The sequence below is a fragment of the Monopterus albus genome, unplaced genomic scaffold (genome assembly GCF_001952655.1).
Source record: "Monopterus albus unplaced genomic scaffold, M_albus_1.0 scaffold27.1, whole genome shotgun sequence".
NCBI lineage: Eukaryota > Metazoa > Chordata > Actinopteri > Synbranchiformes > Synbranchidae > Monopterus > Monopterus albus.
The window spans coordinates 2,930,040-2,943,867 of record NW_018127907.1 but is presented as its reverse complement, the minus strand read 5'-3'; the positions used below and the strand labels follow the sequence as shown (position 1 = coordinate 2,943,867).

At 38.7% G+C, this 13,828-nt stretch overlaps 2 protein-coding genes and 1 long non-coding RNA gene across 4 annotated transcripts; all 3 read left to right on the top strand.

The window, feature by feature from the left end:
• Positions 1-1,216: 1,216 nt before the first annotated feature.
• Positions 1,217-8,810, top strand: LOC109957481 (cyclic nucleotide-gated cation channel-like). 2 transcript variants are annotated; one of them, XM_020595377.1, is made up of 12 exons: positions 1,217-1,321; positions 1,630-1,719; positions 2,493-2,603; positions 2,833-3,018; positions 3,105-3,215; positions 3,504-3,610; positions 3,849-4,336; positions 4,465-4,743; positions 4,995-5,093; positions 5,728-6,105; positions 6,212-6,430; positions 8,767-8,810. In XM_020595377.1, the coding sequence occupies exons 2-11, from the start codon at positions 1,631-1,633 to the stop codon at positions 6,395-6,397; spliced, it is 2,034 nt and encodes a 677-aa protein (XP_020451033.1). In that variant the 5' UTR covers positions 1,217-1,321; position 1,630; the 3' UTR covers positions 6,398-6,430; positions 8,767-8,810. The 2 variants fall into 2 exon arrangements, with proteins under 2 accessions (XP_020451033.1, XP_020451032.1); XM_020595376.1 differs by lacking the exon at positions 8,767-8,810 and having other exon boundaries at positions 6,212-6,831.
• On the top strand, positions 8,735-11,724 carry LOC109957504 (calnexin-like). Its single transcript, XM_020595410.1, has 6 exons — positions 8,735-8,815; positions 9,239-9,316; positions 9,764-9,883; positions 10,074-10,176; positions 10,356-10,405; positions 11,139-11,724. Exons 1-6 carry the CDS (start codon positions 8,735-8,737, stop codon positions 11,145-11,147), a joined length of 441 nt encoding a protein of 146 aa, XP_020451066.1. The 3' UTR covers positions 11,148-11,724.
• Positions 11,725-12,658: 934 nt separating this feature from the next.
• On the top strand, positions 12,659-13,822 carry LOC109957588 (uncharacterized). The gene is made up of 3 exons (XR_002274570.1): positions 12,659-12,722; positions 13,132-13,204; positions 13,748-13,822. It is a non-coding gene; the product is annotated as an uncharacterized LOC109957588 (long non-coding RNA).
• Positions 13,823-13,828: the final 6 nt, after the last annotated feature.

The window sequence follows — 13,828 nt, the reverse complement described above, 5'->3', positions numbered from 1 at the left end:
ACTTCCCTCCACTATGCAAAAGTGAAGCCAAAACATCGTGAATTTGGTGGCTGCCATTTTGGCATTTTGCAATCAGAATCTGCACGGTAGCGACCAAGTAGCTGAGTGATGTATCAGACCGCCAATGAAAGCTGTCAAATCAATCCAAATACACTCCTTTTAATATCATCAAATAACTTATTAAAAACAAAGCACGCATGACACAGCAAACACAGCACAATAATATGTATCAAAACCCACAAAAATCACCCCTGAGAAACATTTATTTGATTAGTACTTTAAGTTTTTAGTATAACTCATGTCCCATCCACTATCATGGATGGAGGAGGTGAGGTGTCCATCTTTTATATAGTCAGTGGTGCTGGGTATCTGTGGACAGTAACGGGGTTGTGCATAAAGGAAAAAACTTGAGTGTTCACACAGTATTATTCAAAAGTGGTCATCCCTAGTGTTAATCTTGTAGTCACAACAGATAAACAGCAGTTCATTGTCAAGTAGAACCAGATGCAAACAAACTTCTTAAATGTTTCTGATATCTCCAGCTGGAGCTAACATAACATATACTGTATATACAACTGATTTGAGCATTAGTCCATTATGTGACATCACATCATTATAGTGGTATGAATATTTGTAATAGTGTTGCAGTGCACCCACTGAGCTTGTTGGATGTGACCTGGGTTTAATTTGGTAAACTGTTTGACAGTCGACCCCCCCCAAACACTCAGTATTACCCTGCAAGTTTAATGTGTGTGTGTGTGTGTGTGTGTGTGTGTGCGTGTGTGTGCACCACAGTATGGGATGAACTGTCATCTCAAATGTTTACTCCTTGTCCTTGATATAATGTTGTATTAGCAAACCTGATATTTTGGATTAAAATCCATTTTCTGAATAGAGCTGGAATATAAGACTGTGTCAACTCACACGTGCAAGCGTACATATAAAAAAACCTCTCTCTTGGTAATCAGGAGAATATATGTGCACAAAGGCACACTTGTAGTTCAGAGGCCACTTCAAACAAGGTTCTTGAATTCAGATGAGCTTGCTGGTTAAAAGCAACACACACACACGCACACACACACACAATCTGCAAATGAAACGATGCCTTTGTCAAGTACCATGTGACCATTCCTTTTATTGGTTGCATCCATCCATCCATCCATCCCTTCATTAGACAGTTCATCTGTCCAGTGCGATTAATGGCTTGTGGATTTTTATATACAGCTAGATAGAAAGATCCATCAGTAGATGCACAGATAAATAGATGTGAAGTAACAAAACTAAAACGTGAACTGAACTGGGACATCAGGAAATTGACCAGGTTTGTCTATCATTTTATATTTCCCACTTATGATTTCTTATTACTACTATACAGCTTGTTGCTATGCCATCTGGTTTCCCTGGTGATGCCTGATACTGGATGACCTCATACTGAATGACCTTCCTTTTCTCACTGAGTAGAGAGTTGTGTGTGTATTTGACAGTCTGCACAAGCCTCTATATCTCTTTTAATATGAATATGTTGCTGCTCATATTTTATTTGTGTATTTGTATTTGTGTGATGGCAATGTGTTGGATCTTTCTGTAATGAAAAAAATGAAAATTTTCACTCTTGGTGTGTATGTGTAGTATGACAGGTCCAGGGCAAGATGCACACAGACTGTCTGTGAAAACATGGGCAGAGGAGGACAGTGACCGAGCTGACAGCACTCTTAGCAGGTACACACACACAAACACACTTATGCTTTTGTGTATTTACCATATTTATATTTTATATTTCAACCTGCACAAATCTGTATTTTATATTAGCAATAAAAATTACTGTGGTTTGAGAGGTATAATTCACTCGTAGCAACAAACCTACAATGAAATATCCCCCAGCTCGGCCTCATGGTTTTCATTAACCCCAGAAATAGCATGCAGTCATTTTCAGGAAAGAAGCTCTGAATAACCCATGGTATACTACCCACCCAGCACCATATAGGCAAAGCCTGCAACTAATTAATGAGCATAGCTGGAGCATTTACTGTCTAAATAGACAGGTATTTCTCTCAAGCAATAGTGGAAACCAAAGCAGACCTACAAGAAGAGACAACATTGTTTTGCAAATTAAATTTTGTATTATTATTATTATTATTAATTGCATTGACCGTGTATAGAAAACTAACTCCAAATTAATGATAGTATTTCTCACTGTAAATGTGTAGATATGCTTACTAATTTTTATAAGGTTAGTGTTGTATTTATGACTTGTTGCAGTGTCTTCAAGTGACCAAAGAAGCAATGCAAGTTTAATCATCTCTTTTTTGTCTTTAGCATTTTAGTTGTCATATCCAGAATATGTTGTCCTTGCTGTCTGTTTCTGTGACAAGTTCATTTAATAAAAAATATTAATGCCCACCGTTTTAGAGGAGTTTATGTTGTTGTTGATAATAGTGCCTGAATTTTTAAATTTTTTTTGGTGGTGTCTGCTTGTGGGTTTATGTCTGTAGAGCACAGTCCATGTGTGATGACACTTCTTCAGAGCTTCAAAGAATGGCAGCCATCGACAGGAGAGATATTAATTCCCAGAATTCCTTCCGTGGGCGAGGTGCTCTGTCCAGGTATGACAGCTGTTAAATCCACAGTTTGATTTTACTTTTACTTTTTAAATCCACTTTCCAAATTAAATGTTTCTAGTCTTTGTTAATGAGTATTATAGGAAAACAGTTCCAAATCATGTGTGGGAATTATAACAAACTTTTGACCAAACCCTTAACAATTTGTTATAGTACTGTTTGGTACTGGGCTCTTCTGATCTTAAGTGTTAATATGCCTATTCTCTCTATGCAGGATAGTAAGTATGGTGATGACCCTGAGAGAATGGGCTCACAAGAGTTTAGCTGAAGAGACGGAGCGACCGGATTCCTTCTTGGAACGTTTCAGAGGCCCCGCCCACATGGATATACAGGCCCCGCCCAGCAGATTCAGCCACACTGGCTCTGATGTAGATAGTGAAATCAGACAATCCAGATGCATGTAAGAAAACACAAGCAAAAACCACATGTATTAAAACACCAACTCACACCAAAATATCAGTTTTTATCTTTTTCCCATTTTTTCAGGAGGAGGTATTGTAAAGTTGCGGTCTTATCCCCGTCTGATGATGCATACTACCACTGGCTGATGGTGGTTGGTGCTGCTGTTTTTTATAACTGGACTCTGCTAGTTGTCAGGTTGGGAACTTTTATTGTGACTAAGGTCAACATGCTTCATCCAAGTACACAGCCGCAAATGACAAGTCCTTGCCGAACCAACACAAATGCATGTCCCTGATAAACATAATCAACATGCTGGTGGAGATGATAAAGCTCAGTCCACAAAGCGGCAATATGGGGTAGTTTAGTGTTTAGAGCAGTTGCCATTTCATCCTAATGGTTTTCAACTGCATTCCAGTCTGAAGACAAAATGTTCATCTAGAACCTCAAAAGGATTTTTGTTCACATTTGTATGTGTTTCTGCAGAGCCTGCTTTGATGAGCTCCAAATGAGAAATGTGTTGCTGTGGCTGGTGCTGGACTACGCCTGTGATGGAGTCTATATCCTGGATATAGTTGTTCGTCTCCACACAGGTGCAGAAAATAATGACACTCATTTTTCATTTTTCAATTTCTGTTTCAACACAGAACCATCTGGACATTATGATACTGATCTCATCTTTTCTAATGGCAATCTAATGCATGTGTATATTACTGTGTTTGCCTGTGCATATGCTTGTGCAGATTTCCTGAATCGAGACTTTAACTAATAATACATTTCTCATCTGAGAGACATCTACATGTATTCATTCATTAATTTATATATTTATAGGTTTCTTGGATGAAGGCTTGATGGTGAAAGATGTGCGCCGTCTGAGAGAAACCTACATTCGAACCTTACAGTGTAAACTTGACATATGCTCCATCCTTCCAACCGATCTCTTATATTTGATTGTTGGAGTCAGCTACACGCCTCTTCTTCGATCCAACAGGCTGCTGCGCCTGTCACGCCTGTTTGAGTTATTTGAACGTACAGAAACACGAACAGGCTACCCCAACGCCTTCCGCATCTGTAAACTGATTCTGTACATCCTGGTGATCATTCACTGGAATGCCTGTGTATATTACAGCTTCTCTAAATTCCTGGGACTAGGCTCCGATTCTTGGGTTTATCCCAATGCATCTGATCCTGAGTTTGGCTCACTGTCCAGAAGTTACATATACTGTCTGTACTGGTCTACTCTGACACTGACTACCATTGGTGAGACACCCCCTCCTGTTAGAGATGAGGAATATATGTTCCTGATATTTGACTTTATGGTAAGTCCATAAGAATGGCAATTGACTGATATGTTCACACTGACTGATTCATAAAAATACTATACAATGTGGATCCCAGGATTTCCAGTCTATCCAAAACAATTTACTCTGGTATTTTTCTATTCTAGGTTGGTGTTCTGATTTTTGCATCCATTGTGGGAAATGTTGGATCCATGATCTCCAACATGAATGCCACTAGAGCAACATTTCAAAGCCGCGTAGATTCTTTGAAACATTATATGCACTTCAGACATGTCAGCAAGGTGCTAGAGCAGCGCGTCATCCGCTGGTTTGACTACCTCTGGACCAATCAGAAGACAATAGATGAACAGGAGGTGCTGAGGAGCCTTCCCAATAAACTGAGAGCAGAGATTGCTATTAATGTTCACCTGGACACATTGAAAAAGGTAACGACACTTACACCATCTGACCTAACTCCATCTATATTACATGAAATCACATTGCTCCAGGCTGTCATGGGTTCTGCTTAAACACACATAGGACCACAAAGTTTGGTGAACAAAATTTAACATGTTTGTTGATGTTGGTAAACAGTGTCATGTGTGGTTGCATTTCTTATTGACCTTTTTTTCTTGTACCACCATTAGAGTACATGAAAAGTCTTCAAACATGTATGTATGTGTGTGTGTGGACATAGGTGCGTATTTTCCAGAACTGTGAGGCGGGCCTCCTTGTAGAGTTGGTATTGAAACTTCAACCACAAGTTTTCAGTCCTGGAGACTACATCTGCAGAAAGGTCAGTATTTTATTGATACTGTTGAAAGACATTTTATCAATTGCTCCTGCTGTTGCATTTTATGTATTTAAAGCTGCTCTACCCAATTTCATTTCAGCCACTAGCACTAAAAAATGTGATGTTTGTGATACTGTAGTAGTTTCATTTGTAAAATTTAACTGCTATTGATTAATTGTCAGTGGTCACAGGAACTAGATTAACTTATTGGAAACATTTGAAATATACCTAGAATGAGCAACACTGTGTAGTTTGCAGAACTCTGGCACTGTACGACAGCCAGTTTTAAAAATATTTTGTATGCTTTATTTACAGCCATACTCTACCTGCAAGTTTGCAGTCTTGTTCCTTGCCTTTTTTGCCTCATTGCTGTGCTTCTTTATGCATTTCTGCTGTGCATGTGCATCCATGTGTGCAAGCTTGTTGCAAACAAAACATGGACCATCTTGTTGAAAGCACTGCTCCATATCTATTGGTCAAAAATTCACAGGTTACCTTTAATTCTATGGAAACAGTTTCATAACTGCCAATGATATGCTAGCCTGTGCCTGGCTATAGCTAGCTTTCAGTTAATGTACTTTTCCATTAAACGTATTGTAGTCAAAAGTCCTGATTTATGTTCTCTGTTTGTTTCAAGGGAGATGTAGGTAAGGAGATGTATATAATTAAAGATGGCCGACTGGCGGTGGTGGGGGAGGATGGAGTCACCCAGTTAGCGGTTCTGACAGCAGGGAGCTGCTTCGGAGAGATCAGTGTCCTGAATATCAGTGGCGGCAAGATGGGCAACAGACGTACAGCTAATATTCGCAGTGTGGGATACTCAGACCTCTTCTGCCTTTCCAAACAAGACCTGATGGAGGCACTTCAGGAGTTCCCTGATGCAAGGGCCCAGCTGGAGCAGAGGGGGAGGGACATCCTGCAGAAGGAGGGACTTCTGGAAGAGATAAACGTGTCTGCAGGGGAAGAGCTCGAGGAGAAGGTGGAGAGGCTGGAAACCAGTCTGGATCGGCTGCAGGTCAGTGCTGTTAATTCACTACTACAACTGCTGCTGTTGGTACTACTCCTGTGTTCCAAATTGTCATTATAAGAATGTTAAAACCTAATGATACTATTGTTTTCAGACATGTTTAGCCCGTCTGCAGAGTGAGTTCAACTCTTCCCAGCTTCGAATGAAACAGCGAATCACAGCCCTTGAACAGAATGTCACCACAGTATTCACAGGCAGTGGCTTCCTGTCAGATGCTGAGGGCAATGATAGTGTTTCTGGTGGTGATGGCGTGCGCAGTGAACTCAACATCCAGCTGTGATGGACAAACACTGTCTATGGAGATACAGTATATGTACAAACAGCATACAGTGTCGTTATTGTCACTACGGTGTAACTTTTAAAAAAATGAAAATACAGAAAAAAATGTTATTAATATCTATTTTTTTCAATGTCAACTGCTCAGGATCTGACATAAATCAATTTCACATATATTTATTTAATTTTGAGCTTGTCTTAAAGGTAGGGTTGGTGATTCTGGAAAAAACAGCGAGAGGAAGCACAATTTTGAAAGTAGTCAACTGAATAAATCCCCCCCTTTTGTTCTGACTTCTCTCCAAAGCCACTCCTTTAAAACACAACATGCACTGCAACATGCACTGCCTGACTACTACTTTGCAGAGTTCAGGAAAACAATAAATTCCCCCAAACCAAATAAAACTGATAATTACCTGTCCAGCAGAAATCTGGCCACCATGGCGTCACTTTTCTGCCCATTTTGTTTTCTCTGTTGTCACCATCGTTAAAAAGCCACACCAGTGTTAATTATGGTTTTACTTTACTTTTACTTGTGGTATCCAACTTCTTTTTAGTTGTAACCTTCTTGAATATGGTGTTACCCGACTAGATCTGCAGCCCCAGTCTGTAGTTGGGGATCTCTGGATCATGGTTAAGTTGCTTTAGCCCTGGCTCGTAGCTGGTAACTACGGTAGTCTTAGAAGTTGGGACTTTTCCGGTGGGAAGAAGTGAAGAGGGAGGCCAGCTAACTCCATTCAAAGCACAGCACAAACATTGTGGTAACATGAACACTGCATGTGGCCTTTGGTGCCCAGTTAACTGCATTACAATCCTATCTATACACATAGAGCAGACTGCTCGTGGTATTTTCCCCACCTGTGGCTACATGTAAAAGCAGTCTGTTCCAGTCTTCTTGCTCTCATACGCCACACACAGGTCGCAACAACAAAATGATCTATGAGGCTATATGTCTTAAAGAGGAAGGCCCTTCCTGTAACAACAGTGTCCAGTTGCGAATGGAAGCCACTGTGGGTACCTTCTCTGCCATAGTTCGCTAGCTTTAGCTAGCAAAACAGAGCAGTAACACATCTGTCTGGCTTTGTGGGAGATTTTTGGCTTGTGCAAGGGCAGAGTGCATGCAAGTAGCAGGTTGGCTGACAGGCAGGTAGGCCAGCCAATGGTTTTGCTCTTGCCGAGTAAAATTATTGGTCAAGCTTTTTTCAGCCCTGCTGCGCCACAGATGACTGATTAGTTTTTTTTAATGTTTTCAGTGCATTTAACATATTCCTTACCATCAGGATGGAAAAATATGTAACAAAAGGTGATTCTGAAAAGAACCACCAACCCCACCTTTAATATCTGTCTTTTTAAAAAGTTTTCTTGAAACTGTTTTTAAAGGAAAATAACAACCTAGAGGTGTAAGTTGAATTCATTATAATACTAACTTTAACTAAACTTTATGTGTAAAACACTTTTGATGTGGAGAATACAGTTTAACATTGCAACTTAAACTTGCATAGTTGCAACAAAAATAAAACAAAATTAAAACACATTAAGACAGTCAATACTACAAATAAAAAAAAAGATTATTACTTAGACTGCACATAAAGGTTTACACAGATGTTAAACATCACACTACTATGGAAACAGTATTAGGTCAGGAAACTGTCCATCTCACTTGCGTTTGAGCAAGTGTCCTCACCTATGGACTTATCCGCTAGGGGGCAGAGCATTTCTATGAATGCTGCCCATCTGCTATTAGGTGTGAAAGTGTGTTCCAGATGCATTAGACCATGTTGTACTCCACAACAAAGCCCAGTGGATTGTTATATTTATGTATAGGAACACCTCAAGCTATTTGATAAATATTTCTGTCAAATCCATGGGAATAAAACTCATATACACCCTCATAATCTTGACGTCCTTCATACTGTTACACCGCTAAAGGTTTTTGATGAAAGAATTAGTTTAATGTATAGGAATGTCAAACTCCTGCCCATTTTCTGGTGCAGGTTTAGTTTTTATACAGAGGTCATTTGTAACTTTTCTCAGGCTATAGCCTTAATAAAAGCAAATGAAATAACACAAGCAATGATTATGGAGATAATAAAAAAACTTTTTTTTAAAAAACCCATCTGTTTCTGTTTTACACTGTGTTTTTAAAATGCTTTTTGCTTTTTGTCAAACTTCAAAAACTCTACTTCATCAGCTTAAAGTAAATATTGTGTTAACCCTAACAATGACCACTATTGCGAGCATGATATATGATATACCTTCAGTATGACTGTATAGCTAATGTTTGATTGGCTGTGTGAATGTGTTTGTGTATGAAAGTTATTATTAACTATGTCAAACCCCTCTAATGTGCTGTCTTCATGCTCTGGAACATGTCAGCAAGTGGTTTCGGGCCAAAGTCCAGCAGACAACTGTCGATTATCAGGAAGTAAGAAACTCGTGGAAACTGTGAGAAAGCACCGTGTTAGAAAGGTAGAAATCCACTGGTCTGTATTTGTTTCTATTTCTTTTGTGGTATTCTCTTTTGTTCTGCTCTGCTTCCCGCTGTCCTCTTTGCATGTTTCTTTGCTTACATCTGATTTTATTTGCCTTTCATAGAACACTGTCTGGTTTCGTCTTCCTCTTTGTCCCTTTCTTCATCTCACCACCATAACCTGATTGTGGTATGATAAATCTATAAATATCGATTACAACAGAAAACATTGCGTCTCTTTCATCACGTCTCATTCAGGATCTTTGATCATGTTCTTATCTGGGGTCTTACTCAACTGTGTTTTCTGTGTGTGCATGTGTACAGTGTATTGACTGTTAATGTGTGTCTGTGGGCATTTTGTGTATGTGCGTGTGAAAGAGTGTTTTGGAGACCAGCTATGCGTTGCTGTGTGTGATGCTGTTAGCTACTGTGGCTCCAGCATCTGCTGCAGCACAGGTAAGAATTGGTTTCACTGGATTTTTAACAAATGTAATCTTTTAATCACTGTTAGCAACCCCTTTTAAAAACGTCACTGGCGGCAACACATGTACACATAGATGAAAAAAATACTAATGCAAAACTCAACATACACACATTGGGGAGAGGGTGTTATCCAAACAAATAGATCATACTTTTTAAAGGTTTGATTTTTTTTTTTTAGCTTTATGTTTCTGAAACGTATCAGTAGTACTAAAATATATTCTACAGACAAATAAATAGCGGTGTTGGCAAAAACTATGCTTCCCCAAGCAGCAGCAATTGCGTCTTCAGTCTCCATGCAGCAGCAAAATTCATATACCCACCTAATGCTCAGATATATAAATGTATTTAAATACCTATGTGCATACTTCCTGTAGTTTTTATGGTATGTAATTCTATACATCAAGTGTATATGTATTCCAGCGGGGTATCATAGAGAGCCTGCTATTGGCCACCCATCAGCACCCCTGGCTCTGGAGTGTCTACGTCTTCACTGTTGGACTTCCTATCATTCTCTTCATAAGCTTCATGTGGCCTGACAAGGTGCAGTAGTCTTCTTTATGTCTGTGTGTGTCATTGTCTGGGACTAGGACTATAACAGGCACAATGTGTCAGTATGGTTCAATCTAACCAAGCAGGCAGCTACAGTACAAGAGGGCTAACTGCATGGTATGTGTGTGTGTGTGTGTGTGTGTGTGTGTGTGTATTTCTCTGTGACGGTGTTTGCATATAGAGGTTTGGGCCCCCTGATCAACAGTACTACTACAAGAAGTCTGATGATGCTCAACCAGATGAACCACAGTCCTCACAGCTGACAAAACCAGTGGATATCAAAGGTAATGTTTTGTTTTTGTATTATTACAAGTTGCAGTATTAGAAGAGCAACATAAATAGTTGTGGGGTGGTAGTAGTAATAGCAGGTAATGACAGTGGTGGTTTCAGTATTCAGGTATGAGTCACTATTTGTTTGACCAAACTGACAAAACTCTTATCTTCTATTTTCTCTTCTGTTTAGGAAAGGCTGACACAGCTGTAACAAGGAGAAGAGACGCTCATGTCATGAAGGTGAGATTCAATATACAATGTGGAGGTGATAACCACACAGAGAGGATGGGAGTGACATCCATCATATGAAATCTAATTTACATAATGGTACAGATGGCATCTATTATTGTAAATATTATTTTTGATCCTACGGTAATAGTACTCACTATGTATGACTGAAGGGAACAGGTTAAAAAAGGGTAGCTCATTTTTAAAATAACCTATCAACATTTTGATGGCTGCTCTGGCACTGTGCTATCTGGCAAGAAAACAGAATCCAAGCACAGTTAGAGCTGGAATTCTTTTACAGGGTAAAGTGTTTTAGCATTTGTAGCTAAAATATCTTGCAGCACCAGTTCTTTAATTATTGTGTCCTGTTCCCTGCATCTGAGTGGCTCCCCTCTGGAGACCAAGGAGGGCAACCTTTGTCTCTAAGGCCGCACAGCTCCTCAACTCTAATCCACTCGTGACCTGTTGCCCACTTTCCTCCTCATACATAGTAACAAATTGTTATATCTTTCCTTTCCTCCTATAATTATTATTCATTCCACATACATTGAGTCATATACGGCCATGACCTTTAATTGTTTTGTTTAGATAATTTGTTATTTAACATTTTTTATATTGTATGTTGTACAACTACATTGCACTATGGTATTTATTATTTTGGGCGTGCTTTGAAATGTAATATCTTAAATTAGTGACCTTTATTTGTTGTTTTGCTGAATTTGTATGTTTTTGTTTGTGTGTTTAGAATCACTGATCAGTGCAACAACTTCAGGAGCAGAGGCCAACTTGCAAGAGAATGTTAAGCAATCACATCTTTTGTCAACTGTATTAGTGACTGGATAAAACAACACAGTATATAATACACCAAAGCCAAGGAATGGCTAAAAGTACTGGTGTAATCAATGGTTTATAAGGCTAAAGGAAAATATTTCTAAATGTTCACACACACACACACACACAACAATAAGATCACATTGACATAAATAAATTTCTTTTCTCATTATTAGGTTAAGGATCTGATGGAGGTATCCACATATACAGTAGGTTAGATATACTGACTGTAAGTAGGATTTGCTAGATTCTTGTCTTTATTCATTGTAACTGATTTCAGTGTTAATCTGACAAAAGTAAAAGGACACATCTCGATTTCCTTTTAAACCCAAGGATTGTTTTGATATTTTGTCAAAGGATTTGTTCTGTAGTAATGTGAAATACACATATTCACTTTCTTGCCTAGAGTTGGATGAGAATGCTGATACAACTCTTGTGTTTGTACATAAATATGAAGGTACAGTCATGCGCTTGGTTAGCTTAGCTTAGCTTAGCTAAAACAGAAACAGCCTTTACAATGTGTTATACATTATTTATTTAAACTGTACAGAACCTTGGGTGTAATCAAAACAAATTGTGTATTTATAGTTTATTATGTGAAGAATTATGTCTTGGCAAGGAGCATAGGAATTCTTGAGTCATATTTCTATGCTAAGCTAAGATAAACTACTGCTGGCTGCAGCAATGTACTGAGGGTTCAAATCTGAGAGCAGTGTCGGTCATCTCATCTAACTTAATAAGAAAACAGAAAGGGAATTTCTCAAAATGTGACATTATTCTTTTAAAGAGATTACACAAAAGCCAAAACCAGCCCCCAGTCCCCTGCTTTAAAAGTTTCTAATTAAATTCATTTTGGTCTTCACCAGATCAGAAATACCTACAACACCCAGGGAACCACAAAAAGTGTGTTTTTGTGGTATACTGAGCTACCTTGCTATTGGCTGTAGCTACAGTAAATACTTGCATGTAAAGACCAAGCATCTGTTAGATCCATGGTATAGACATAATAAGGGTGTTAATCTTCTCACCCAACCCTTGGTATAAAATGGGAAAATTAACGAAAGCATATATCAACTGTGTGAGACTTCTAATCAACCAAGTGCCATACATATCACATAAAACCTACAGCTTTAGTAACTAACACTGCATCCACTTAGGTATTACATTTGTTTATCTTTCCTACACAGACATATCTTTCTTATTTTGAACAATCAGTAACAGCCACATCATTCACTGAAGTTCCTTTGTAACCCTTAGGGATATCTCCTTCTGCTCTGTGTCCTTCTGTGCTTGAGCTGACCTTCTGTGGCATTTAGTTATTTGCAACATTTATTTAAAATGGTACAATATTGCTCATCAACAAAATGACTACTCAAGCAATTTCATGACACTCAAAGAGAATACCAGCTCAAGGGCATTCAGATATGGGAAAATCAAAGAGCTGGCAAGTGGAGGACAAAAGAGAGGTCAAGACAGATGGCAGAACAAAAGTAGAAAGGTTTGGCATTGTCTCCTCAGATCAAATTCATATGTTTGTACAAGACTATGTTTGTCTCACATTAACTTCTGTTAACCATACAAAGTAACACTTTGTATATTCTGTATGCTTTTCTATCCTATTTGATTATAAGACAAAAAAAAGAAGGTTTTCTCAAAAGTATGGATGGTATCAGCACATGCGTGTCTGTCATAGACACTCCTTGCATATTTTGTTTAATTTATGACCGCAAAGAATCAGGTATTTCATCAGTTTCTGATTCTCCTTGGCCACAGCTTTGCTCTGCCCCAGGTGTGGGGAAAATCTAACATGCTGCTGGGCAAAAATCAAACTGATACAACTGAACACATAGGAGTAGAAGTCTGCTTTTCTGGACTTCTGTTATATTACTGCTGTGCTATTTAAACAGAGAAAAGATGGGAGGCCTACTGCAGCTGCTCACTGGACTGATGTTCATCACAGCATGCTTTCAGTCTCACTGTGTAAGTACTGGGCAAAGAAGTTAAGTTAACTTCACCATTTTGGAATAGTGAATAATTTGAATTTAAATAGTAAGGCAAATCATTTTGATTTCTCTTCTCTGCTCATTTGTAGTTTTTCACATGCTGGAATGTGTTGTCATTCTCTACCTAAATGTATGATAGTTGTCACTGATTATATATCTGCATGTACAGTATAGGGTTGATGTTTTAGTTAAGTAGGTTTTCACTTTATTTTGAAAGGGATATTAGAGTCTTCCCAAAGTTACGGGACTAATTCCAGCAAAAGTAATGAAAGAAATGGTATTTCTCACGCTTGCTCATGTTTAAACTCAGCTTCTATTTAAATTTCACACTGATTTAACAGCACTAGGGGCAGTTAACTAAAGAAGGTGTGAGTTCTTAGTCTTTGTCTGACTTTTCTCTTAACTGTTCACCTGTGAGCACCAAAATGTGATGTGACTTTGTATATTTTATCATGGAATGAGGGAATATGAATGAAGTCCTCACAAATATAACAATACAGTTGTGTTTGGGTGTGTGTAGGCATTAGATAGTTGCCATGAGGAGATGGCTCATCTGCAGGAACAGGAGAAGCTTCTGATAGACCAGCTTCAGAAACAAGAA